Source organism: Perca fluviatilis, chromosome 10 (assembly GCF_010015445.1).
Source record: "Perca fluviatilis chromosome 10, GENO_Pfluv_1.0, whole genome shotgun sequence".
NCBI classification, from domain to species: Eukaryota; Metazoa; Chordata; class Actinopteri; order Perciformes; family Percidae; genus Perca; species Perca fluviatilis.
Genome location: NC_053121.1, coordinates 31814582 through 31838790, shown reverse-complemented (window position 1 = coordinate 31838790; position 24209 = coordinate 31814582). Strand labels below are relative to the sequence as shown.

General features: G+C 38.6%; 1 protein-coding gene across 2 annotated transcripts; it reads left to right on the top strand.

Annotated features, from left to right (window-relative positions):
• The first annotated feature begins 5471 nt into the window (after positions 1 to 5471).
• On the top strand, positions 5472 to 23799 carry npm1b (nucleophosmin 1b). 2 transcript variants are annotated; one of them, XM_039813892.1, is made up of 11 exons: positions 5472 to 5567; positions 5879 to 5961; positions 6884 to 7003; positions 7358 to 7451; positions 8637 to 8728; positions 9103 to 9161; positions 9371 to 9443; positions 14700 to 14798; positions 18969 to 19064; positions 19153 to 19227; positions 20442 to 23799. In XM_039813892.1, the coding sequence occupies exons 1-11, from the start codon at positions 5519 to 5521 to the stop codon at positions 20493 to 20495; spliced, it is 894 nt and encodes a 297-aa protein (XP_039669826.1). In that variant the 5' UTR covers positions 5472 to 5518; the 3' UTR covers positions 20496 to 23799. The 2 variants fall into 2 exon arrangements, with proteins under 2 accessions (XP_039669826.1, XP_039669827.1); XM_039813893.1 differs by having other exon boundaries at positions 5513 to 5556.
• Positions 23800 to 24209: the final 410 nt, after the last annotated feature.

Sequence of the window (24209 nt, the reverse complement as noted above, 5' to 3'; positions counted from 1 at the left end):
ATTACGCTGTGCTTCCAGCTAATCAGTTGACACCTACAGGAGGAATGGAAATCTCTGTCGTCAAACAATTCCTCAAATACCTGTAACTGACTAACTTTATCATCATATCTATGTTGTTTTGTATTCAGGTTGATGCTTTATAGTTGGGATAGGAGTTTCTTTAAAGCAAGTTTTTTTTTTTTTTTTTACAGCAAATATGAGTAGATGCTTTGGGACAATGTAAACTAAGTGAACACACGTATTCATAAATGACAACAGCCTTATCTTTTCTAAACCCACCCATTTTTTTTTCGGATGTTCGCTCCCCACACCATTTTTGGTATTGGCTTCAATTGTTGTGTTGGTGAATCACGGCCACATAGACACCAGACAGCCGTAAACATTTGTTATCACCACATCCACCCTATCATGAAAATGCTTATCACTCAAGTCATAACAAAAACGACGCTCTGAAAGCACAGTAAACACATCATTCTTGCTCGTAAATGAGCCTCCACCACCGTGAATGTCAAAGGAAATGGCCCTTGCTATGCCCACCTTCTCTGCTCAACAGCAAATCACTACATTCCATTGGACTGTGAGCTTAATGTGAGCCTCTTGTTAATCTTGGCCGTGCATCCTGCTGACAAATACCTATCACCTTTATGACATATTTAGCTTTGCAAACTCCAGGGTAAACATCTTGTACCTTTTGTTGGGATATCAACAGCATCTGGCTGCTCCAAGTTGTTGCTCAGAGAAGGTTGATGATCTGGTTCGAAACAGCTGTCTGCAACTGCAGCCACCCCCAACAACCCTCCGCTTTCTCCAAAACACAGCGCCTATGTTTAGTCAGTTTTCAGGGCGTCTTGCCTGGTTGGGATCCTGTCAATAGCAGGCAGTTCTCCAGGTGACGCCTCCTCAACCCCCATTTCCTCTGCTCCCTTGTGCTTTCATCTCTCTGTCTCGGATGCCTTGAAGACGTGACTTGGCCCATTTTAGAAAAATTCCTCCCTTTACTGTTTTCAAAACCGTGCATTGTGTTTTACTACAGGTGCTTAAAGATTTTTTTTTCTCCTCTCTTGTCATGGCTCTGTCGTTCCTTTTTCTCACCCCCTCTCTCTCACGCTGCCAAAGAGCCCGGTCCTTATCCAATAAAATGTCACCACACAAGCTGAACAAGAGAGGCTCCGGGTATATCAGACTTCCTATCAAGCACTCTGTTTTGAACAGGGCCACCAAAAAAAAAACACTTCTCACCACATACGATGTGTTGTTCTCTGTGTCACGCTCCTTCGGCTCCCATCAGTTGTTTCCATTCTTGAGATACTCAGTCAACATTTAAGTCATTGTCAGGCAGCTGTTGTGGCTTCATTGATCAGTCAAGTTTGATTCATGAAGAGAGGCTGATTGACATGCTGGCAGACCACCAGAAAATGTCATATTTTATATGGAATTGTAACATACGGTTTATTCAGACAGTCCAATACTCAGCTATCAGGTAACAACAACGAACGTGTTCGATAATTTGTAATTTGCTGCATTTTCACAGATTATCTAACACATATATTACGACTTTAAACTGTAACCATAACTATTACTGAGACTTCTATAGCAGGGGTCTTCAACGTTTTTTAAGCCAAAGACCCCTTAACTGAAAGAGAGATGGATCAGGGACACCCTACATATATTGTATGAAGTGAAGTTGCATATTAAACTGAGCCTACGATAACTTGTAGGGCGGCTTAAGCCTTTATACATACTTTTTTTGCATAGAATACTAAGCTATTCAGATAATTGTTGGCATGATTTTATATATCAGGTTTAAGGCACAGTGAATCCTTAGGATGAACTGTATCTGTGGATGGCCTTAGTGACTACCTTAGCTACAGTTGGGATTAATATTAACTAATAATATGTTGGATTCATGTTAAGACTTTTTAATTTTTGAAAAAAACTTTCAAAAGTTAACCATAATTTGGAGGCCCCCCTGCACTGACTCTGAGGACCCCCCCTAGTGGTCCCCGACCCCCTGTTGAAGATCTCTGTTCTATAGGAAAGAGTGTTTATATACTGTATGATAAGTATGTCAAACCAGGAGAAAAGGCCTGTGCTTATACTGTACATACTTGAAACAACATAGTCCCAGAGCCTAATTCAGACAAGAAGTACTTTCAGTATGTATCTGTTTTAGTGACAATTTTTTTTTACTTTATACAAAGCAAAGAACTTAAGAATAGGACTGTTAAAATTAAGATTATTTCTAGTTTACTGAGGATCAGGTTTATTTAACATGTTCATATGGCTTGATTGTCAAAATGTTCTGCAGCACCTCAACAGTTGTACGACACATGACTAATACGAGCTAGTGTGATATTGAAACTATTATTTTGATATTGATATCAGATGTATCAGTCCACACTCCCAACAACCATTTTCAGGCCATGACAGCTGCTGTAGATTCTGGAGAGAAGCAACGGACTGCCAAACTCTGTTAGATCACTGCTAATGTGTTGACATGTGAGACTATGTTGACAATAGGCTTTTAAGGTTGTTGACTTTAAAATGCTGCCACGGTCCGTTAGTTTGAGTTACTTGGAAAATAACGATTGCGTATTGCAGAGGAATTCTGCTGTAGAGGGACAAGTATTTGTCTCGTTAGCTCTAAATCTTCTCTAATTCTATAATATAGACCTCCATTTTGATGTTTAATGATCTTTACCTCTGTTTTGTCAAGTATGATGTTCTTGCAATACATATTCATAAACAGGTTTTTTGCATGTGGGTGAAACAAGTCCTTCTGATACAATGCAGTGGTATGTAAGTGAGGACAAATGAAAATATTTTTGTTTCCGCTAGATGTGAAAAACGAATTACACCTAATGTCAACACGTTTTAACTCTGGTGAACCAGACTAACATCAGTTTGGTAAAATGAAAACATTTTACATCATGGGCATTTCAAAACTGATTGAGCCATTTGTTCTTGAACCTTTTCGTTGATCACCCAACATTAGTAATGACTCACAATGCTCCAGTGATAGATGTAATGGTCCTATATTATTTAGTTTTGTCTTTAAATGTATTATTGCTCAGGAAACAAATATTATACTTTATGATGTCATTTGACTTCCTCTAATTCCAATGAGGTAAACCTCCTGTTTGGACTGTCTGTTTCAAATGATGGTAACTGGTTTGGATAGATTTATTTATTTATTTTTTTTAATCAAGAGGACTAGAATTTGTCTGAAACTGCCTGAAAAAAAATGCTTTTAATGCCAAAACTTGAAATCAGTCCTCTTCTTTAGCAATGCCTTTACAAAAGAAGAAATCTACAAACATATCAAGTATGTATTAAAATAGAAGACCAATTACTAGAAATAAAATAAAATATATTCATATGGGTTTGTACTGTAAGTCATCATATTCTGGATATACGGTTTAATATGATGATTATTAAACATCTGTTGGCTGCTGTAGCAGGAACATCCTGGAGCATCGAGTCACTTGCAGCTGAGTCAAGTGAAAATGAACAACTCTTTCTGCACTCTGACAGCATGACAGAGACTAACTCTACCTGCTGACATGACACACTTTCATGATTCTCTCTTACACATTTTTTCAGTCACACGTATGTGCACACACATATGCTCACACCCACTCTTATATACATCCACAACCAGTTGCACATATGCATGTGTGCATACAAGAGTACAAGCAGGGACAAAAAGTACACAGATGTCACAATATTCCTTTAAACAGTAGTGTTAAATAAAATAAGTGCTAAGGCAATAATAATGAGTAATTTTGTTCTGATGATAAAGCATATAGAAATGTATAATTTCACCGAAACAGACTCTGTGGTGATGGAAGATGACTAGTCAATGTAATATCAAGTAAATATAAAAAAAAGTAAAATGATTGTATCTTTACACCTTCAGGAATCTGTAAAGTGCAAAATAAATTTGTTGAGTAAGCCCATGGACAACAACATCATATCTGCCATGACAACCGATCTGCAGACGTGTCCTGGTCTGTGGCACATTAAAGCCTTCTCAAGCTTTCAGGCATGCATGAAGACAACTCATTCCTTTTAGGTAATACTGGAACTGTGGATCAGTGACTCAACACCTGCTCAATACGGGCCGGCTATTGACACACTCTAAGGCATTCATTAAGGTTAGAAAAACATTTAGCATTAAGCATTACACAGCTGCTGCTTCACAATTAGATTTCAGGCATTTTGTTTTAGATGCCTGTGTCTGCGCTCTGATGGTGTTTTCGACTGCAACAGAAATGAACTAAAGTCAAGCACTTAAAGAATCAAGGTGAAAGGCTGCCCCAAAAAGTGCTGAAGCCTGCAGCACGCAGTGGGTAAGTAGACTGTCCAACTAGCGAATGGCCTTAATTGAAGCCCCTGCAAATATAAGAACCTGCCTGCAGTTCCTTTGAGCAAAACAGTGAATCCTCACCAGAGGGTTATACTACTCTAATATTAAGAGCAAGATAAGAAATCTAATATCCAAAATGAAAAAAAAAAAAAAAATCTATAGTGCTTTTATACAATAAATAAATGGGCTTTAAAATGTGTTACAGCCTTGGTCTTTGAGCAACATATATGATTAATAATCTATTTATATTTGACTACTTAAAATATATGTTTATCATTTAAATCAACAAACCAAAAAGAGGAATGTGTTAATACACGTAAAGCTTGTTTCCCCCCAAAAAAACAAACCATTGATACCATTATTATGTGTGCAGTTTGGAAAGTTGCATAGGTTTATTTCTCTTCTATGTAATATCTGAGACTTCAATGGCTCTCCATTTTATTATCAAAGGCTGCAACTGCCCCCTGGGCTACACTTTTAATATAACTGACCAAAGTCCTCTTTTATGTAGTCCAAACAGCACTTTAAGTGATAGACATAAGGGAGAATATCCCAATCTTAATACAAGGTGTAAAGCTTAATACAGGAAGCCATTACAAATTAGGAAGATACACACTACTGTATAAATACCCCGCAGATATTCAGAAAATTGGAGGTCGTGCAAAGAACAACTTAATTACTTGATAATCAAACGTGAACAGTATTTGCTTTCTCTGCTGCCATCTTGTTGTCTGTCATGATGTTTCTTTTCCTTACTCATTTCTTTGAGTACATATTGTAGGCTGTCTAACTACCATGTATAAATAATAATAATAATAATAATAATAATAATAATAATAATAATAATAATAATAATAATAATACTCCTATATCTTATGTTGAAATATGATTCATAACCTCTAACTTTTATTTATTAAGTCGTTATTATATTTCACATTTTTGTTTGTAGTAGGCTATTTACTTAACAATCTATATAACGAGAGCTCCATCTAGCGTTCAGTCATTATAACATTCAGTTTCATTTGTCCCACCCAGTCTTTAATTCTATTGGCTTACGTGTTTTTAACGTCAGTCACGTTCTGCTTCCCCATAGGCTCAGCGATGTGTCCGTCAAACCAGTTTACGGCAATGTAAACACCCACTTCAAAGATGGAGGACGATATCTCAGATTTGAGCAGACCACAAATGTACTTGTTTGGTGAGCTCGTCTATTCTGGCAAACCTAAAGGAAATTCGGTCGCACAATCAGTTTTATTGCCATGCTATCATGCACAAATAGCCATTTAACATTTTTAGCTGGAAGAAGATAGCTAACGTTAAATAGCTGCCTGCCCCTACTGGCGCCAATTCAGCTCTTTTGTTAGCTAGCCGAAGTAAGGCATGGATATACAGCAGCTATAGCAAAGAGTAAACCCCCGTATCTCAAACTATTGTATGCATTTGTGTATTTTTTTCAATTTAAGTGCAAACATAAGGTTAGTTACACGTTGCGTGTATCGTTTTCCTCAGGTTGTACCCTCAAATCGGACAAACCGGAGTTCAAAGTTGACGTAGACGACGATGATACGGAACAACAGCTGTCACTCAAAGCAGTAAGGAAGACACTTTTTATTGACTTTCCATTTTAACGTAGAGTCACTGAATAACGGGCATGTTTCAAAGGGAAAGAAAACGAGGGTTAGATGTATGAAATATAAGTTTGTTTAAACGTTGAAAACGTGAGCTGCGTTATTAGTGTAGCCAGAACTTAACGTAACACCAGTAACGTGACGTACGCAGTGAGGAGGTCACAATTTAGGCAAACCTCAGTGTAGCTGCTCAACAACAGTAGGGATACATTATTTTTATTTATTTTTTATCCTTTGTACTTTATTTTCCCATGTGTTATATTCCTAACATTTACATCCAATCCAGTTTTGAAGAGTTCATCTGTAAAAACAGAAAAAAGCCATTCTTAAATATTTATAAACCAAGCTATCAAATAATGGAGATCAGCAGTCACACATGATCAGAGACCAAATTAAAGGTTTTCATGTATCTGTTTGCCTTAGTCAAAGGATGTTTTTCAGATGTGAAACAAAGAAAATCAAGAAACCTTTCAACCCTAAAATTAGATGCTAAAAGTCTTGGCTCTAATTTCAACAGCTGTACCCTAAAAATGTTGATACCTTTACTGAAATGACAGCTAATAGTTTAACTAGTCAAAGTTTAAATCAACTAATAGTTTCAGCACATATAGTAGTAATGAGAAAAATATTAATCAAGCGTTGTCAAACTGGAAATTGTATTCAACTGGCATTTACCGGGTAACGAAGAAATTGAGACCCTTACTGGAGGCAATAATCTTCCTAGAAAATTTGATTAGGAAAAAAAGAAACATTAGGTCATCAGTTGAGAACCTGCATTCTTCATGGTGCATCAGGTCAAAGGGTTTCAGGAGCAACGTTAGCCTGATGATGCAAAGACATGGAGATGATGTTGAGATGTAAAGAGTCAGTTGCGCTGCTTTTCCAGGTGTGTCTGGGAGCTGAGGCTGAGGATACGTTCCACATGGTGGAAGTCGAAGGCCTCACTTATGATGGAAAGACGACCAAAGTGCCACTGGCTGTCCTGAAACCGTCCGTCCTGCCTTCTGTGAGTGAACGCCATAGCTGATAGCATTTTGTGATGAATTAAAAGGGTTTCTCAGGTATATAAGTAAAGAAAAGGCAAATCTATTAATCTATTATGCATAGTTAATAATGCCTAGTTTTGAGTTATCTTTTTTTTAAATGAGTAATGGTAAAAGTAAAATAGCTTTCAGCCTCTTTCATGCTTAATGAAATGGCAAAAACTAAAAAGGACAGCTCATTTATACTGTGGAGCATACAGAAACCAATAGTGTAGACTGTAAATGCAAATTCTGAATCCTACTGAAAGGATGCATAATTGTATTAGCAATGACAAAATTGCTTATTTTGTTGTAATTGTTATCTTTTTCTTGTCCAGATGAGTTTAGGTGGATTTGAGATAACACCTCCAGTTACCTTCCGTCTCCAGTCAGGCTCTGGACCAGTTCACATCAGTGGGCAGCATTTTGTTAGTGAGTATTAAGTGCTGCTACTGCCTTTTCTTCTTCTAGAATTCCAGACACACATGTACAAAGTATGACTCAGGTAACCGTTCACCACATCTTTAAAATGAAGTCCTTACCTACTGCACATTCCACACAGTGTGTCAGTCAGAAGGACAGTGAAGTTTATGGAGCGGCGTTTTATAGACCCTGAAATTGTTGAAAAAGTGTTCATTATATTTCTTCAATCTTTCATTTTGGGGTAAACATGTTCCTTTAGGACTTGCTTCTTTTTTGTTGGGACAAACGAATAACAGGGAAACACATTTTCAAGTAGAAAAACAGTGCTACTCTTTTTACTATGACGAATCAAAAACGAGGATTTACAAATGGCTTTGCTTCTTATACTACTAGAGTGATTAATAAGGAGATAAATATAGATTAATTAATAATTATCACTGATTCATTGAGTATGTTTACATGCACACCAATATTCCACTATTATTCCAAATACAATATTCCGAATTTGATACAAGTCATGTAAATAGCATATTCCGGTTGGACATTCCAAATAAGGCCATTTTCCGATTAAGATGTGGGATATTCTGGTATTATTCGGGTTTTAGAGCAATTCTTTGGACATATATACATCACATTCAGAATATGCGTCTCAATCAGAATTTTTACCGCAGTTTACGGCCTCATGCCTGTTTACAGTTTACGGTCAGCTCTGTGCGTTGCTATGGTTGATGTAAACAAACCAACCAGCCAACAGTTTGCAAGGCTGCAGACCCGATAAGGAGAAACAGGAACTTGTAAACATTATCGAAGACTTGGATATCAACAGGTTTTTGGAGATGCGCACACATCGTCGCTACGCCGACCTTTTCAAAAAGCTGGTTGAAGGAATGAAAGAGGGACGCTGTGTTCGCACCGTCCAACAAGTCCTCCATTGCTGGTAAACTTTGAAAACATCGGACTTTGCACGGCTGCTTGTAAACGGGAATATTAGTGGAATATTCACTGAATATATTCTGATGATATTCATTGACGGAATATCGTCTTTTTTGGAATAAGGGCAACAAAAAGAATATTATGTGCATGTAGACGTAGTCACTGATGACAAATATCACTCTCTGTTTCTAGTAATGTTTAACAGTCTATAGAAGGGGCTGTCCAGGTAAATCCAAACTAAACCTGTATTTTGCTTTGTAGGTGTGAAGGATTCAGAGGATGAAGAAGAGGAGAACAACACATCGCCAGTGAAGCGGCCTGCGAGCCTGTTGTCGGGGAAAAAGCCTCCATTGGTAGCTACATCAGTGTGTTCATTTAAGCTACATAGCTGACTTCAACTTTGAGGGTTGAAGAAAGGGTTTGAACTTTACTCCAATCATGACTTATCATCTTTGTTTTAGGTTTAGATGATAGCAAGATCAAATAAGGTTTGATACAACTTCTCTGTAGCAGTGGTGCTCATTTGCTTGCTGCACACCTACTAAAGAAATATACAGGAAACACTGCATGTTGCCACATTGAGCGAAAAAAAGTCAATATTGAAAAAATGCTATATTTTTATTTTGTCATGTAATGCTTATACCCAAACAGAAATGACAACCCTAAACTCTACTCTGCAAAGCTCTAATAGTGTTTCTGACTAAAACAAGATTCATCTTCATTGTAGAAAAAACTAAAGATGGATTCTGACGACGATGAAGACGACAGCGATGAGGATGATGAAGAGTATGTGTTTGTTTTTTGTTTTTTATGCAGATTTTTTTCACTGTGAATGCTAAAAGCACCATGTGTCTGCCTACATGTTTAGTCAAATGGACAAATAATATAAGGAATCATTTTATTCACTAAATAGTTTTTGTAGCATGTGTGCAGAGAAATCTCTGTCGTATTGTTTTTACCTGAGTTAACTGTTTTTCCCTTCCTCCTCTTTGCAGCGATGACGAAGATGACGACAGTGAAGAAAATGGTGTGAAGCCCCAGAAGAATGTCGGAAAAGATCTCAAAAAAGTAAGCTACTTGTTCCTTTTTATAAATAATGTTAAAAACGTGTAACTTTGATTGTACCTCCGAAAAATAGTAGTAATGATAGTAGCTGCAAGATACTTTAGGGGCACCTCCCCAGGGGGCCACACAGACATGATACACACATTTTTTATTTTTTTTATTCAACGTGACTTACACTTTCCAAGGATATCATTATCTCATTCTGATGCCCATTGTAAATAAACGCCTAGATCATACCTGCCAACAGTCGCGTTTTTTCCCGGGTTTCTCCCGTTTTTTAGCCCTATCTCCCGGTTTGTTATTTCTCCTGGGAAACTCCCGTAATTTGCATGGCCAAAACTACTTTATAAATAATTGGACCAATATTTGTCTAATGTTGACCAGTTGGCAGATCTTGTATGAAACGCATCCTATTCACACAATCCACACACCATATACAATTTTCAACCCGTTTGTCACCTCAACCTGGCAACCTATAACCCAGTTGCGCAGTTGATCTCTAGACAAGCTTCGCGGAAAATTCAGAGTCAGACACGAAAGCGAGCCGATAAAAATGACAGGTGAAGGCGGTGTTCCCGCAAAGAAATCAAAATATAGCTGTAAATTTCAACAGTGTTGGGCACAACAATTTACATGCATCTTACCTAGTCATATCGACAATGTCCGCGCTTTTTGTAAGGTGTGTCGCATTGATTTTAATGTAGCGCACGGAAGAAATGGCATTACCCAGCACATTAAAACACACTGGCACCATCGCGCAGAAGAGGCACATAAGGGCACACAGGCGATTTCATCCTTCATCACGAAAGGACAGACAGAGGCAGAAAACGTGATGCAAGCTGACACTTGAAGTACACTTAACTCCTGGTCGCGCCGCCATGCCCCCACACAAATCTCCCGGATTTTGAAAACCAGGTATTGGCAGGTATGGCCTAGATATCAGAGTAGAAATCTATAGAGAAAAAAAAATTGTCTGGTAGATGCATGTTGCATTAGTTTTGCCCAAGGGGGCCCACAGGGTCAGACTTTGAAAAAAGTAAACCCCTGTTGTCCACCAGGTGTCAGAGTAGCCAAGGGCTTGCCCTCAGTTTTTTTTGTTTTTTGTGTGAAAGGAATTTCTGTGTTGCTGCTGTCTGCCCACTCCCCTTTTGTTTTTACCACATCATGTAAACTCCCGCACGCTGTATCCTATAGTAGCATTTCATTTCAGAAGGCCCTTCCCATTCTTGCACTCACTGACCGTCCACCTCTTTGTATGGGACAAAACATGGAACTTTTTCATCCTGTTCGCTCATGTACCCACCTGTTTTCCATGAGTAAAACACAGGGTCTGTGTGGCGTAATGATTGGATTTCTCCTCTGTAATCTACTTGAATTCTCACCGTCTCACCAACAAGGCGGCATGTGTTATCCTATACACACACACACACACACACACACACACACACACACACACACACACACACACACACACACAAGGTGGCATGTGTTATCCTATACACACACACACACACACACACACACACACACACACACACACACACACACACACACACATACACACACACACACACACTCAAAGGTATATACAGTATACACACTGTAGCCATGTACACTCACTGTGAAATATATAAGTAGTATACTTGCAAGAAGTATACTTGCTACAAAAATGCACACGTTCTGCAAACATTAACAATACATCTACAGTACATATGCAGACACACACACACACACACACACACACACACACACACACACACCAGTTATGGGAAACATCTTCCCTCATTTTTCTGTAACACTGCATATCTTTGTCCCTCTGTCATCCCACTGTTAATATGAATGCTCCTTTTTATCGTCTCTCATGCCATTTCAGCTTTGCACCTGGCCGTTGCCTTTGAACACTTGCTTTGCGTGTTACCACAATCATTTGCAAGTGTGTGGGTGCATGTGTGTATCTGCCTCAATTTTACCTCGGTGTCTGTTTGTGATTTCTAGTCTTTTTTTTTTTTTCTTTTTTTTTAACGTGCTATCCAAGTGCAAACTGTGCCAGGCAAAGATCAAAGCAGGGCAGATGCGCATACCTGCGACGTGAGCGCCGATCCTTGCCTCAGGGTCAGATGACAGCTGAGCATTTCTGTCACCTGTTGATTTATTCTGTTGTCTTCTCCTCTAATACCTCCACCTCCGTCTCCCCATACCCCTCCCCTCCATGACCTTAATCTTTTTCTTCACCCTTCTTCTCTTTATATTTGTAGTTATCCTGTATTGTTCTTTACTAATGAAAGCACACAACTCTAGAAAGTAGGGCTTGGAACAATTACTATTTTTTTTGACAACTTACTCAGCAATATGTCAGTATAATTTTTTATAACCTTTTTTTTTTTTGTTGAATTAAACTTCATTACTGTTTTAAGTACCAACCAAAATGGGTCCATAGCATTGTGTACGGATAGTTTGGGCATCGGATGCTTGGTCCGACACCACAAACGAACCGCACCAGAGTTCGATTTAAAGCGTACCGAGACCACCTCATCAAGGAGGTCTCGGTCCGCTTGTTTGGTGCGCATCCCAGTGCGATTGCTGCATTCACACCTGTTCAAATGAACCGTAAGAAGGGGGAAAACGAACTCCAGTGCGATTTAACCGAACTAAATGAGGCCGGTGTGAGAGTCCCCTTAGGTTCAGCTGAAAGTGTGCCTGTGTTGATGTTTTTTCCCCGAATGATTTGGATGTTTTCTGCCCTTTGTGATGAGCAAACACGTTTATTAGAGTTGCATAATTTTCAATTCTGGTTTGGACCACGTTAGATGTCTGTTACAAAATAACAGCCTGAGGCCTATGGTCTATGTGTGGTTGACGTTTGAATTGCAATTTGACAGCATTGCCATGACATGTCAATCTTACGTTTTTAATTGAGACAATTATCATAATTTTGGCAACAGAGCAGCCTTGCAGTGCCAGTGTTGGCTTTGAGACCATAACCTAGCCAGTGTTAAGAAAAAGAAATTGCTGAGTTAAGTTGTATTTAAGAAGACTCTTTTCTGTCAAAAACTGGAAAAAGACATCATGGTTTGAGGTCCTGAACATCTCAGACTGCTCCAACACAAGTCTTGAGGCTGCTACGTCTTGTGTACAGCATTCATGGAGATTGCAAACAGTCATGTAGCTGACTTCCAAGTAGTCTAACAGAGAACAAGACAATGACATCAAGTGGGATAATGAGAGAGTGAGAGACTGAAACAGTTTATTTGCTAAGTGTTTCAATGTGGTTATGTGTTAAACGAGTTGAATAAGCAGATCCTTACTACGGCGGTGACCGGTTTCTAACCTTTTTGGCAAATCTTTCCACTTCTAACCTTCTCCATTCTAATTTCTCTATCCAAACACCACACGAACAACACAATAACGCTCTTCTTTTCTTGTCACATGCCATAAATTGACGCAAACAAAGTCTACACTTTGTAGTCTTTTACTACTACACTTGGTGGTGGAAACGGAATTATTTAAGCCATTGGTGAAAGGAGAGAAGGAAATCATCTTGTGTAAAACTCTTTTAACATACACTGAGGTGCATCTATGAAGGATTAAAAGAAAGCACAATGTTTCTCCACTTGATTGGTTTCTGTCCTTTGTAGACTGCTATCCCTCTGACTTAAAAAAAAAAAAAATTCTAATCTTTGCAACCACACTGGAACAGCCTTAAAGCGTCTTGTATTGCCAGGCATAGCTTTAGGAAATAACATGTGTAATTGCCTTGTAGCAGTTATGTCAACACAGGCAATTACACTTCTAGCCCATTCCAAAGAAAGGGTTGGTGCTCAGGAAATGCAGGTACTTGCCTCGGCTATTACAAGGTAATTACACAGGTGACTTGAGAGCAATGGAAACCTGACAGGAAGGCCTCCAGTGTGGAGAAGAACAATGACAAGTTATTGGGTTACTAAGTATCTGATCAGTGACAAATTGCCAAGTATGTCTAGTGCCTCCTATGTCATTTCATAAAGCGCTGGTGCTTGGAGATGATTTCAGTTGTGATTACTTATCAAATCAATAACGTTTTTTTCTACCCAAACCTTTTTACTGAGATACTTAATCAGAATACATTTATAATTCTGAACATTGGGACTGCCACTCCTCCTTTTATCTTTTAGAATAAGAAACTTTATTTGTATTGCCACATACAATCGTAAAGTACAGTGTAGTGAAATTCAATCTCTGCATTTAACCCATCCTAAACATTAGGAGCAGTGGACAGCCAGGTAAAGCGTCCGGGGAGCAACTTGGCGTTCAGTGTCTTGCTCGAGGACACTTTGACATGTGGACCTATGATCGAACTACCAATTGTGTGGTTGAGGGCCGACCCACTCTACCTCTGATCCACAGCCACCCCAGAATGACATTATGCTGTCATACTTCAGTTTTTTTGTTGCAGAATGTAAATTTTTTTGTCTTCATGTGTTAAAATGCTTTTAACAATAGTCTACACATCAAAGTTATAATAGTCTTAAGTGATGAGAAATAACGTAACGCCTCATGGCAAAAGACGAAGAAGAAGAAAATTAACCGCAATTGCAAACACTTCTACAAAATGTGGTTCACATTATTTTACAAGCCAATTATGATTTGTCAGCTATAAAAGAGGCTTGGCAATTAGAGCTTTGATATGGGAGTTTTCAAAACAACATGACACAGTTACCAGAGCCGCACAGAGTTATTTTAATATTCAACATAACATCAGGAGGAACAGTCTGAAAGTCACGCGCTGACAAAAAGGAGTCACTGTCGCAGTTTGAAACTAACCACCAGGGATAATATGGTAAATATATACACAGTATATAGGGGTCTGTTAGCTTTGGTAATTGGCCAATGACTAAACCTTTGTAGCAGTGCTGCAGTTTTTCATTCAGTTACTACAAAGTTAGTCAGAGTACTTTTTCATGAAGTGTTAATTACATACAGTACACAGCTGCTTTTAACTTCAGTATGGTGCCCCTGCTGTCATCCCATAGATGTTTTTGTTTACTATGATTTACTGTCATGATTAATTTAGTATATAATATATATTTATAGCTTTAAATATAAACAGAGAGTTGTGCTTTTTTTTCTTATCCACTTTTTTTTTTTTTTACAATATTTACATGCTTTATGAGCATTTCTGTAAAGCAGACTAATTAATTAAGCTGTTTCTTAAAAACATAGGGATGTCTTACTGGAGATGTCTTATTTATACAGTTTGGTTGTTTTTCCTTGCTTTCTCAGAGCCCAGAGGTTTCAGCAAAGAAGCCCAACAAGACTCCGGTTAAACAAAACTGCCCCCCAGGAAAACCATCAGGATCAGCGGTCAAACCACAGATGAAGGTAGGAAAGACGGGTTCACCTGCTCAGCTTTGTTTACTTGTGGTAATTTATGTAGAAAAGGCTCAGCTATTAGGTTCAACTAACTAAAAAACAGGTTTCTCAGCACTGTTTATTGGATGGGCTACACAGGTTTAAAAGGTGCAATGAAGTAGGACAGTTTATTTTTTTCAGATTTAAATAAAATGTTTATTTTGCCACACAGAAAACCAATAAGTGACATAGCAGAACATGACTAAAATCTCCTCAAAATAAAGCAGCAAATGTAAAACTTCGTACTTTTTTGCAAACGGACATGAAAACCTGATAAGGCCTGCAAGAAAAATGCATTACAGAATGCAGTGCAGAGACAAAAAACGGCTAAATTCCTTCTGCTCAAACCTGTGCCTGAAAAGACACAAGGTGTCTATGACCAAGGGTTTCCCAATTAAAACATGCCAAAAAAGAAAGCAAAAAATACTACCTATTCCACAGCCAAGGAATGTGATCAATGCACATTGCAATTAGCTCAACCTGATAGTTAATTTCTTGGATGGAATGTCCTGGACAGCCACCTCTCAAACCCCACAGCTTGAACTCTGCCTCTCTTTAAGCAAACACACCTGACCTCTATACGGGTTTCCTGGGGCAGGGTTTAAACCTGTGACCCCGTGGCCTGACCCCGCCATCTTGAGTTGCAGCCACCTTTGATGCCCCCAACTCCCTGTAGCACACTTACACATCAGGGAATACAAATTGGCAACCTCCTCTGAAAGTTTACAAATTTCACAAGACATGTTACTTTGATAAAAATGACTTGGACAGAATTCAGTTGAGATAAGGCATTATGTGTTGGCATGCAAATGCTGGCTCATTGTATGGTAAAACATATGATAAAGGCACACCATCTCACACATTCACACACCCAGCACACATAAAAAAAAAAATTGTATTTCTTGTCTGACGTCTTGATAGAAAGCTCTGTCATTTTTTTTATCATGTTAAACACTAAGCCACAGGATTGCTAAATTCCTGTGGCGAGAAAGCTGTTCCCAGGGCTGGGAGAGTGAAGCTAATTCTGTAGTGGCCGTTGTCCGGACATAACACAGTGGCTCTTGAAATGCACTGGGGGATTAGCCGATGGGCAACTGAACCCCCGAAACCATCCCGCCAGTTTAACTTTGTGGCCCGTGGTGCTTCAATGCCCCCATCCCCTCTCCACTTGTACACAACAACTGTTCTCTCTGTACAACCTCTTCACACCCCTCACTTCCTGGACACACCTTCTCCCAATTGCTCTCATTACCAGCGTTTGATGTCTGGCGCAGCTTGTGCTTCCAGATGCCCCTGAGGAGCGAGGAAGCGGGCGTGGATGTCTGTTTTTTCTTTACTAAATGCAGGTGACTGGTCATTAGATTGGCTTGTCAGATCTGTTGCCAGTACCGCAGTTCTCACCTCTCGCAGCCCGGCATGTCGCTGCAGCTTCTTGCGTAACGGGCTCGACATGAGAACCAGCTAACTCGAGATGTGCTGATCTGAAGTAACTATCTTGCAGCTGGTGTCTTTTGATTGACGGGTTTGGAGAAGTTGATGCCTTCAAGCTCGCGTCACAGTCGTAAAGTATATACCACTTCAATCAGGCTTATCCCAAAAGGGTGTGAGTCATTGTTTTAGCGACTGATTGACATGTGTTACAGCAGGTGCCTATCTTGTTAGTGCTTATTTACTTTTCCCGTGGGTGTAAGGATGTTGGCTTCAACAGTAACTATGGCTCTAATGACTGGATCTGTCGTGCATGAAAAATGTCCAGAAGACCAACCCCTTTACTTGCATTTACAAGTCATTGGATTACAGTCACAGTTGTGACCTGACATTTTCCCAGACAAGGGCCTCCAAAGCTCTCATTCTAACGACAATTACCATCTCTGGACAGACCTGATGAGCAAAGGTGTCACACCATGTGTTTGCAATGGATTGAAGGCAAGACACTGTATCAAATGATAGCGTGCTTGTGATTAAGTTCCGTGTCTCGTGGCATCTGTAATCAGTGTCTGGTCCAGATGAAAAAGCTTGCTGGCGTTGTGTGTTTATCAGCTGTTTCAGGTCCACAGCTGTCCCTTGGAAGTAGAGAGCTTCCCATAAATGATAAATATGTAGTACATTTGTCTGGCCAGAAGCCAGCAGCATATGTGCTCTTTTTTTTTTTCTCTCTCCAAAGTGTGGTATGTGTGATTCAAGGTTGTCTTCATTTTATGCCTTTTGATCTGTGCTATAAAATGCAGATCTCTCGGGGACAGGGACAGATGACTGAATTTTTCAAACTAGAGAGATCATTTATTTCCTCCAGTTCATTCCACCTGTTTTTAACCATTTCAAGTCTTGCTTAAAGTATCAAGTAGTAACACATGCCATTTGTTGATTGCTTTTATCTAAACAACCAGTTCCAAATGTAAGAAGTAAATGCAACCAATGTAAGAAGTGGAAAGTTTTTAAGAAATCCTGCTTTTCAATTTCACTTATCACTTCCTGAGATACTGCGCTTAATCCTACATCTTACATTTATGACAAATCAGTGTTTATGGCAGCCTACACCTACTGAAAATAAAGTTTTGTAACACTTTACTTGAAGGTCTCTACATAAGCGTGACGTGACACTGTCATGAACACATGACACTGTCATGACACAGTCATGACGCATGAACCCTAACCATAACTTGTCATGACAAAAACCAAATGACACTTACTAAAAGAAGCGTTATGTCATACACGTTTATGACTTGTTTATAATGTTTATGACACCTTCATGACAGTGTCATGTCACTCTTATGTCGAGTATTGTCAAGTAAAGTGTAACCCAAAGTTTTTGCTTTCACCATATTTTGGTCTAGTTTCTGACTCAAATAAAGATAATATGACAGTAATTTGAACCAGTAAGTAGAGATCTAAATAACAATTGTTAGAATCTGAAACAAAGGAATTCTACCAAACTTACTTACAGTGCGTGCTATTTCCACTAAGAATAGATACCTTTATCCTGAAATGATCTGTGCCATTCTCCACCCACTGAGCTGCTTAACTGCAGTGTAGAATAATATATTGTTCTGAAGTAGAAACAATCGTCAACCAAAACGAAAATCAATTACTGGCAAATCATTTGCTCATGAGGTTTTGCTGTTTTTTTTGACTCACAGGGTAAAGAGTTAATCTATGTAGGGCTCCTCTCTCCTTTAAAATGTGTCTGGCTATCAATGAAACCCTGCAATTTCACAGAATTCCACACTGGCTTTACATGTAGAGGCAAGCTTTGTGGCTTGTGTAACATGCAGTCACGGCGAATGGCGTGTGTTGTTGTTGTGTCACATTCAGACACTTCCTAATCGAGGACCTCCGGGGCCCCGACTGCCCAGGTCTGAACACACCTGTGGGCCCGCTAGTTCAATGCTCATGGTGCTCTCTTCTTCACAAACACTTCCTGTGTTGAGATAGCACCTATAATGTCACCACAAATGAAAACAGAAGGGTGGCTTGTGACTGTATTGTTTTAGTCTTGACCATACATAAATGTTGAACAGAAAAAAGTGTCATCTTTTCTTGTGGAAGTCATTAATTTAATGTCAGCATAACCTTAATTGAAAAAAACAAGGACATCATTCATTGCACTTTGTTTTTATTTCATTCAGTTCAGTTAGGATTTGATATCAAGGTAAAAACATGTTTGACAAACAAACAAAATTTCTACTAAAATACTCATTGGAGAGACTGGGTTTGCCCTCTCCTGCTTGCAAACAATAAAAAAGTAATTTGTACCTTATGTATTTGTTAAAAAAAAAAAGAAACAAAGATGGTGTAATTGAGCCAGAATTTGTTGTCCTTTCTAGTGCTTTTATCTTCTTCCAGCTGGTTGCCTACGCCAAGTCTGTAAACACAGACCCAGACAAAATGGGTCATGATAGGGCTATAGTCCACACTGGCCTGTTGGTCAGCAAATGGATTCATCACTAACAAGTTAGCAATTTTATGTTGAGTTCAAATGAGAACACAGAGAACTAAACGGTTATGGCAAAAGCTGAACCTGAGTAAAAGAAGAAATATTGTGGCCTAATATGAAGTTATCTTTTTATCTACATCTCTATAAGTCTCTCTCTATATGACATATCAATCAGTGTTTCTTATCTAGTTGATATATTTTTCAAGACACCTGTCCTAGGAAAAGACAAAACCCAGGCTGGCCCGTCTAAATCTCCCCCTCTGACTGAGATTAAGAAGAAGTTGTCAACGGCAGCCAAGGAGGTAAGGCTGTCATCCTCTTTTGCAAATTATTACTCTTAATTGAATGTCAGACGCGCAGTTAAGATGAGTTAATGGCCTTTTTCATCAGGGAAAACCACTACCCAAGACGGAGCAGAAGTTTGAGAATTTCGTGAAGAGTTCTTTTAAAATCTCAGACAAAAATGTAAGTAATCATGAGTCATTTGACATATTATCTACATATTTATTGATTGCACGTGAATTTGAGAGCCCTGATTACGAGGCATCTGAGATTGGTCTTTGTTTATTTCTAAGTCTTACATTTTTTAGCTCTTATATGTGCAATTTCCCAGTTTTTTTGCTTTTGCGATCTCCCATTTATTCTCATAAACAGTTAACAGAGTTGTTTGGTTTGTAGCCACGGGCACATTTATATCAACCTTTATTTCAAGCTTTAAGAGCTTCTTGCCTTGATAGATACCCAGGAATGCATTATTGTTCCCCACACTGTCCTCATACACTGTCCATTATGCCTCAAACGTCTCTCCAGCACAGTGTGTTCTCTTTGAATTATATTCATTTTGTGTCTTTGAGATGGAATGGGAGTACACCTGCCAAAGCAAACTCTTTCTCAGTGATTTACTGGAGTGTGTGTCTTTTGTAGCCTTAATGAAGGGACTAGTGGTATGTGGATGGTACCAGTCTCTTTCACATTCAAGGCCTTTGACCACCCCAAAAGAGGGTTTTTCTAAATGCAGTACTTAAATCTTTTCTAATGCTGCTTGTCATTTCAGAAGAAAAACAACAGCCTCTGCACATTGTTTTGCAGAGCAGGAATTATTCACCCAAACCCCTTTAGATTTTCACCGCAGACTAACTGCTTCTAGGCAGTGTGTCGGAAAGAAAAACGGTCTTTTCTGTATCAAAGCATCTGTAAGAAGGCGGCCACTTGAAAAGGGCTATTTGAACATTAATTTTTGATTGCATTGCCGTGTTAAAATGTTAACCGTACAGTTATGAGAGCAGGTGAAATCTCTTTAGACCGGCACGAGGGCTGGGTGGACAAGGAAAAGTGTGGGGGTGGAGTTGAATCGGGGAGAGCTTGTTGATCCCAGTGTGTAGAAACATCTGTGGAAGTGCTTTGGTTTCATCAGCCAAGGCTGAGATCTGTCAGACCTGGAGCACCTAGTCATATACTCTGGTATGTACTGTTGCCCCCACCCAACCCCTCGTCATTCCCCTACAGCCCCATCTAAACTCCGCGTTCCCACAAGCGAGACGCACAAAAGCATGTTGTAGTAAAAGTGAGTCATATGTCTAATGCTGTATATCACTTCATTTGGAAGATTTATAATTTCTGTTTCTTTCTTTCTTCTGTTCTGTTGTTATCCCTCTCTCCCCTTTCCGTACCTTCCTCAGGTGGTCAAGGATCTTTGGAGCTTTGTACAAACACTGAAGATTGAGAAGAAGTAACAAACCTTGTACTTTGTAACATTTGTATGTTTTGCATCCTACAAGACATTTAAAGGCACAGTCAGCGAGATTTCCTACTTGGCCTTATTATGTCATCATTGCTAGCTATGACTTGGAGTGAACAGAAGGACTGAGTGCTGAAAAATGGGTAAAGCCATTAATGACTCAGGTGTCATCGGCTTTTTAGATCCGAAGCACCTTCTGGAGCTAGTTCGTAATTCACTCACAAACTCGCTCATTCACGTTCAGCAGACAAGCTGTCCACTTCATTGCATGCCAATCTGCACCACCTATAGGGAAAGAAAGTAATAGCACCACCAATTAGGACCTGCAGATGTCTTTGTTGCAGAAAAGAAATGGCTCCTGCAATTTTAACACCTGCGCCACCTGCAGGCAATAAATGTTGCACCTGCAGATTTTTATGGTCACTATAAATAACATATGTAAATTGGCAACAACATAATTCCAAGTATTCAGAGCCAAGGCAGACCAGACAACCTAGTCAAGTTATTCATTGCCCAATATTTGTATGTGGCCCATCTGTCCTACGCCTTTTTTCAATTGTATCTTTTTTTTTTTTACCACAAGAAGTAGTTTAAAAAACAAACATTTTCAAATCTTACAGATGAGGGCTCTTTGATGTAAAATATAAATCCTTGAACATAAGCTATAAAAATGAAAGCAACTGCAGGAGGTGTAACTGTCGAATTACAGAAGCTATTCCTTTCCTTGCCTGAAATAGGTGAGAGGCATGCCTAGATCTGACTTTCTTCACGTATAGTTGGCACCTGTTGCAAACTGCTGGTGCTATAGCTCTGCAATTTGATGATATTGGCTGAGCCAGGTTTCAGGTGTTTCACATTCATGACACTGTGGGTCTTTAATTCAACAATGCAATAGGAGATATTGCAGAATGTGCCTTTAAATATCTTTACTGTAAACTGAAATGAATCAGAGTCCCATTGTGTGTGAATTTAAGCAGTATAAGGCTGACAGCTGATACAGGGGGGGACAATGACTAGTTTTGTTTTGGTATTTTAGGTTCCGTCTTGCTTTACGAGGCATTTTTTAGCTTGCGAAACACGCTTACAGATTGTACTATAAATTTGTCTGGCATAATTGCTCTATACAGTATTGTACAAGAATTTGTCAGAGTAAGTCAATATAAGATTTTATTTTTTAATTGTGTCAGTCAGTTTGGTCATAGCATCTACTGCAGCTGAACATGCAGTCATTTGTTTTTGAACTTGCCCAACAACACCAAGCATTATTTTTTGTTTGTTTCCTGCAGAGAAAATGTTCAACTGTTTTGAAAAAACTTTTCACTTGAATAGTAGAAAAAAGAATACAATCTAGAAACTGTAAGATCCAACTGCAGTTGGAAACCTTGTGACCGTTACGTATCGTTGCCAGTTAATCAGAGTAAACAAGAAATGTTTCATCCAGTGTTTTTACCAGGAACACACCTGACATGTCTGTATGAGAGCAGTGTCATTCTTTTTTTTATGCTTTCAATACAAATGTAGTTATGTTTATGTTATCTAAACTTGCAGAACCTGCCAATATTGCAAACCTGCTGACAGACTCTATTTCAGATGGCATTTTTTGGAGTGTGAATTTATATCAAGCCTATGAACATCTGTGATAACCTGAGAGGGCTTTCCTTACAGTAATTGCAAAATCTGTAGCAAAACACAAAACTTTCTTGAGTATTATGAGCTCTATAAAACCAACACAGGTGCCCTGACTAAAATGTTTTTCTTTAAAATAATTTATATACACGATGTACAAAAAGTTGAAAACAAGACAAAAAGATTGCTAACTATCTCCAGGACTATATTTACGACGTGGTATTAACAATGTTTGCCGTTTTATTTCTATGTACTCTAATGCACTAAAAACTGGTTACAAAACTATGAACACAGGTTATCTTATTTATTACAACATAATCATAAGGTATATATCAGAAAATTTCATTAGAGTAACATCACGTCACCTTAACAGAAACCCCATAAAGAACTCAACCCCATAATTGTTTGCACTCTTGTATATCAGTGCTCTGATGACAATAAGCATACAATCACTGTGCTTATGTGTTTATGATCCTGTATAATGCCTTTTTATGAGCCAAATGTTGGCAGTTAGATACCAGCTTTAACTAATTAAATTGCTTGGTTTTACCCTCCTGTTGTGAAATTCCTTAGCTGTAAACTTTACTTCTTCAACTTATTTAGGTCATTAAAGTCGCCCGGATAATTTACCTCTGTAGTGTCCTCTTTGTAGTGAGGTTTCAGTAGAAGCAGGTTGCAATTGCTATGATTTAGTTTTGGTTGCGTATAATTTCATGGTAGTTGTTCATTCATGATTTTTAATACTTCTAGTATCAAATTTGATCTACTCTTTTTCTGTGAATACATCTCTTGCTTTTTTATATTAAGTGTATGCTTAATCCGCCCTTGCTAATTGCTGATTTTGCAGCTTGGATGTGTTGTTGTGATCTTTATTTGAAATGTGTTGTATTTTGGTATACGAATGTTTTTATGTTGAGTGTTTAACCCCCTTTTTAAATGTTTGAAATACTGTCTTGTTTTTATTTTATTTTTTATTTTAACCCTGCTGTTTGTCATCTTTAGGTTGTCCAACCTTTGATTCTGTAATTTCAAAGCCAGTCCCTTAATATGTTCAAGTGGGGAAAAAAAAAGAGAGATTGTGGTCTTTGACAATAACCTGATGTAGGTTTAGGGCACAATGTGGTTTGAAATTTGGCTTTCAAAAATACAATTAGCTTACAATGCTATTAGCATGATAAAACCTCAAGTTTAGAGCAGCATTATACATGTTTTCTGGATTACGAGTAGTAGTAAGCATCTACCATTGTATCAGAGTAAAGTAATTCGGAGATTTTTCTATGGTTTATTATGTTTCAATCCAATGACCCTCTGTATTTTCTTTATCCATAATATTGCCTTGTATCTGTGACCTGAAGTACCTACTGTAAAAAATCATGTTGTGAGAGAACTCTTCAATTTCAATTGACAAGAAACAAGGCTTGTACGGATTTACTGCATATGTCAATGCAAACTAAATTGTAATACACTGTACTATTGATATAAGTGGATGATGTCTTGGTTGACAACGTGTTCAACAAAATTGCATTTTGTCATTTTAGTCAAACTTTATTGATTAGTTTATGCATGACTGCTGGTGGTGGATATTCATTCATGGTTTAGTGAGCTAAATGTATCCATCGATTTATTTTAATCTCCCTGTAACATTTATCTGAATAAAGTAAATCCTAGCTGTTTTTGAGTGACATTTTGTGTTTATTTTTAAACCAGGCCAAAATATTAGTCCTCTGAAAAATTTGACTCATGCACACCACTGGAAGACATTATCTGTGAATTCAACATTAAAAATATGTCCAGAACAAAGGGATTAGTGAAATGATAATAGATGATTAAGTATGTTTGTAGTTAAATTTTCAGTTTTCAGTAGAGATGCACCGATTGACCGGCCGCTGACCGGAATTGGCCGATTTTCACGTGACCGGCCATTCTGACATATGCCGGTCAAATGCACTCGGGCGCCGCATGATTAATATCGCGCAAAATTAGCGCACCGCCGCTCAATCGGCTGTTTATGAAATGTCATAAAGTCGTAATTATACACAGCTCTGCAGAGTAGTCTGCTCTACTGATCTCAGCCGCTCTCTCT

Bases quoted from the DNA above. Each gene is read 5' to 3' on its own strand.
- npm1b (XM_039813892.1), top strand. From the start codon at position 5,519: ATGGAGGACGATATCTCAGATTTGAGCAGACCACAAATGTACTTGTTT. The intron at 5,962-6,883 runs GTAAGGAAGACA...CTGCTTTTCCAG, and splicing joins AACAGCTGTCACTCAAAGCA to GTGTGTCTGGGAGCTGAGGC. The intron at 19,065-19,152 runs GTAAGGCTGTCA...CTTTTTCATCAG, and splicing joins TGTCAACGGCAGCCAAGGAG to GGAAAACCACTACCCAAGAC.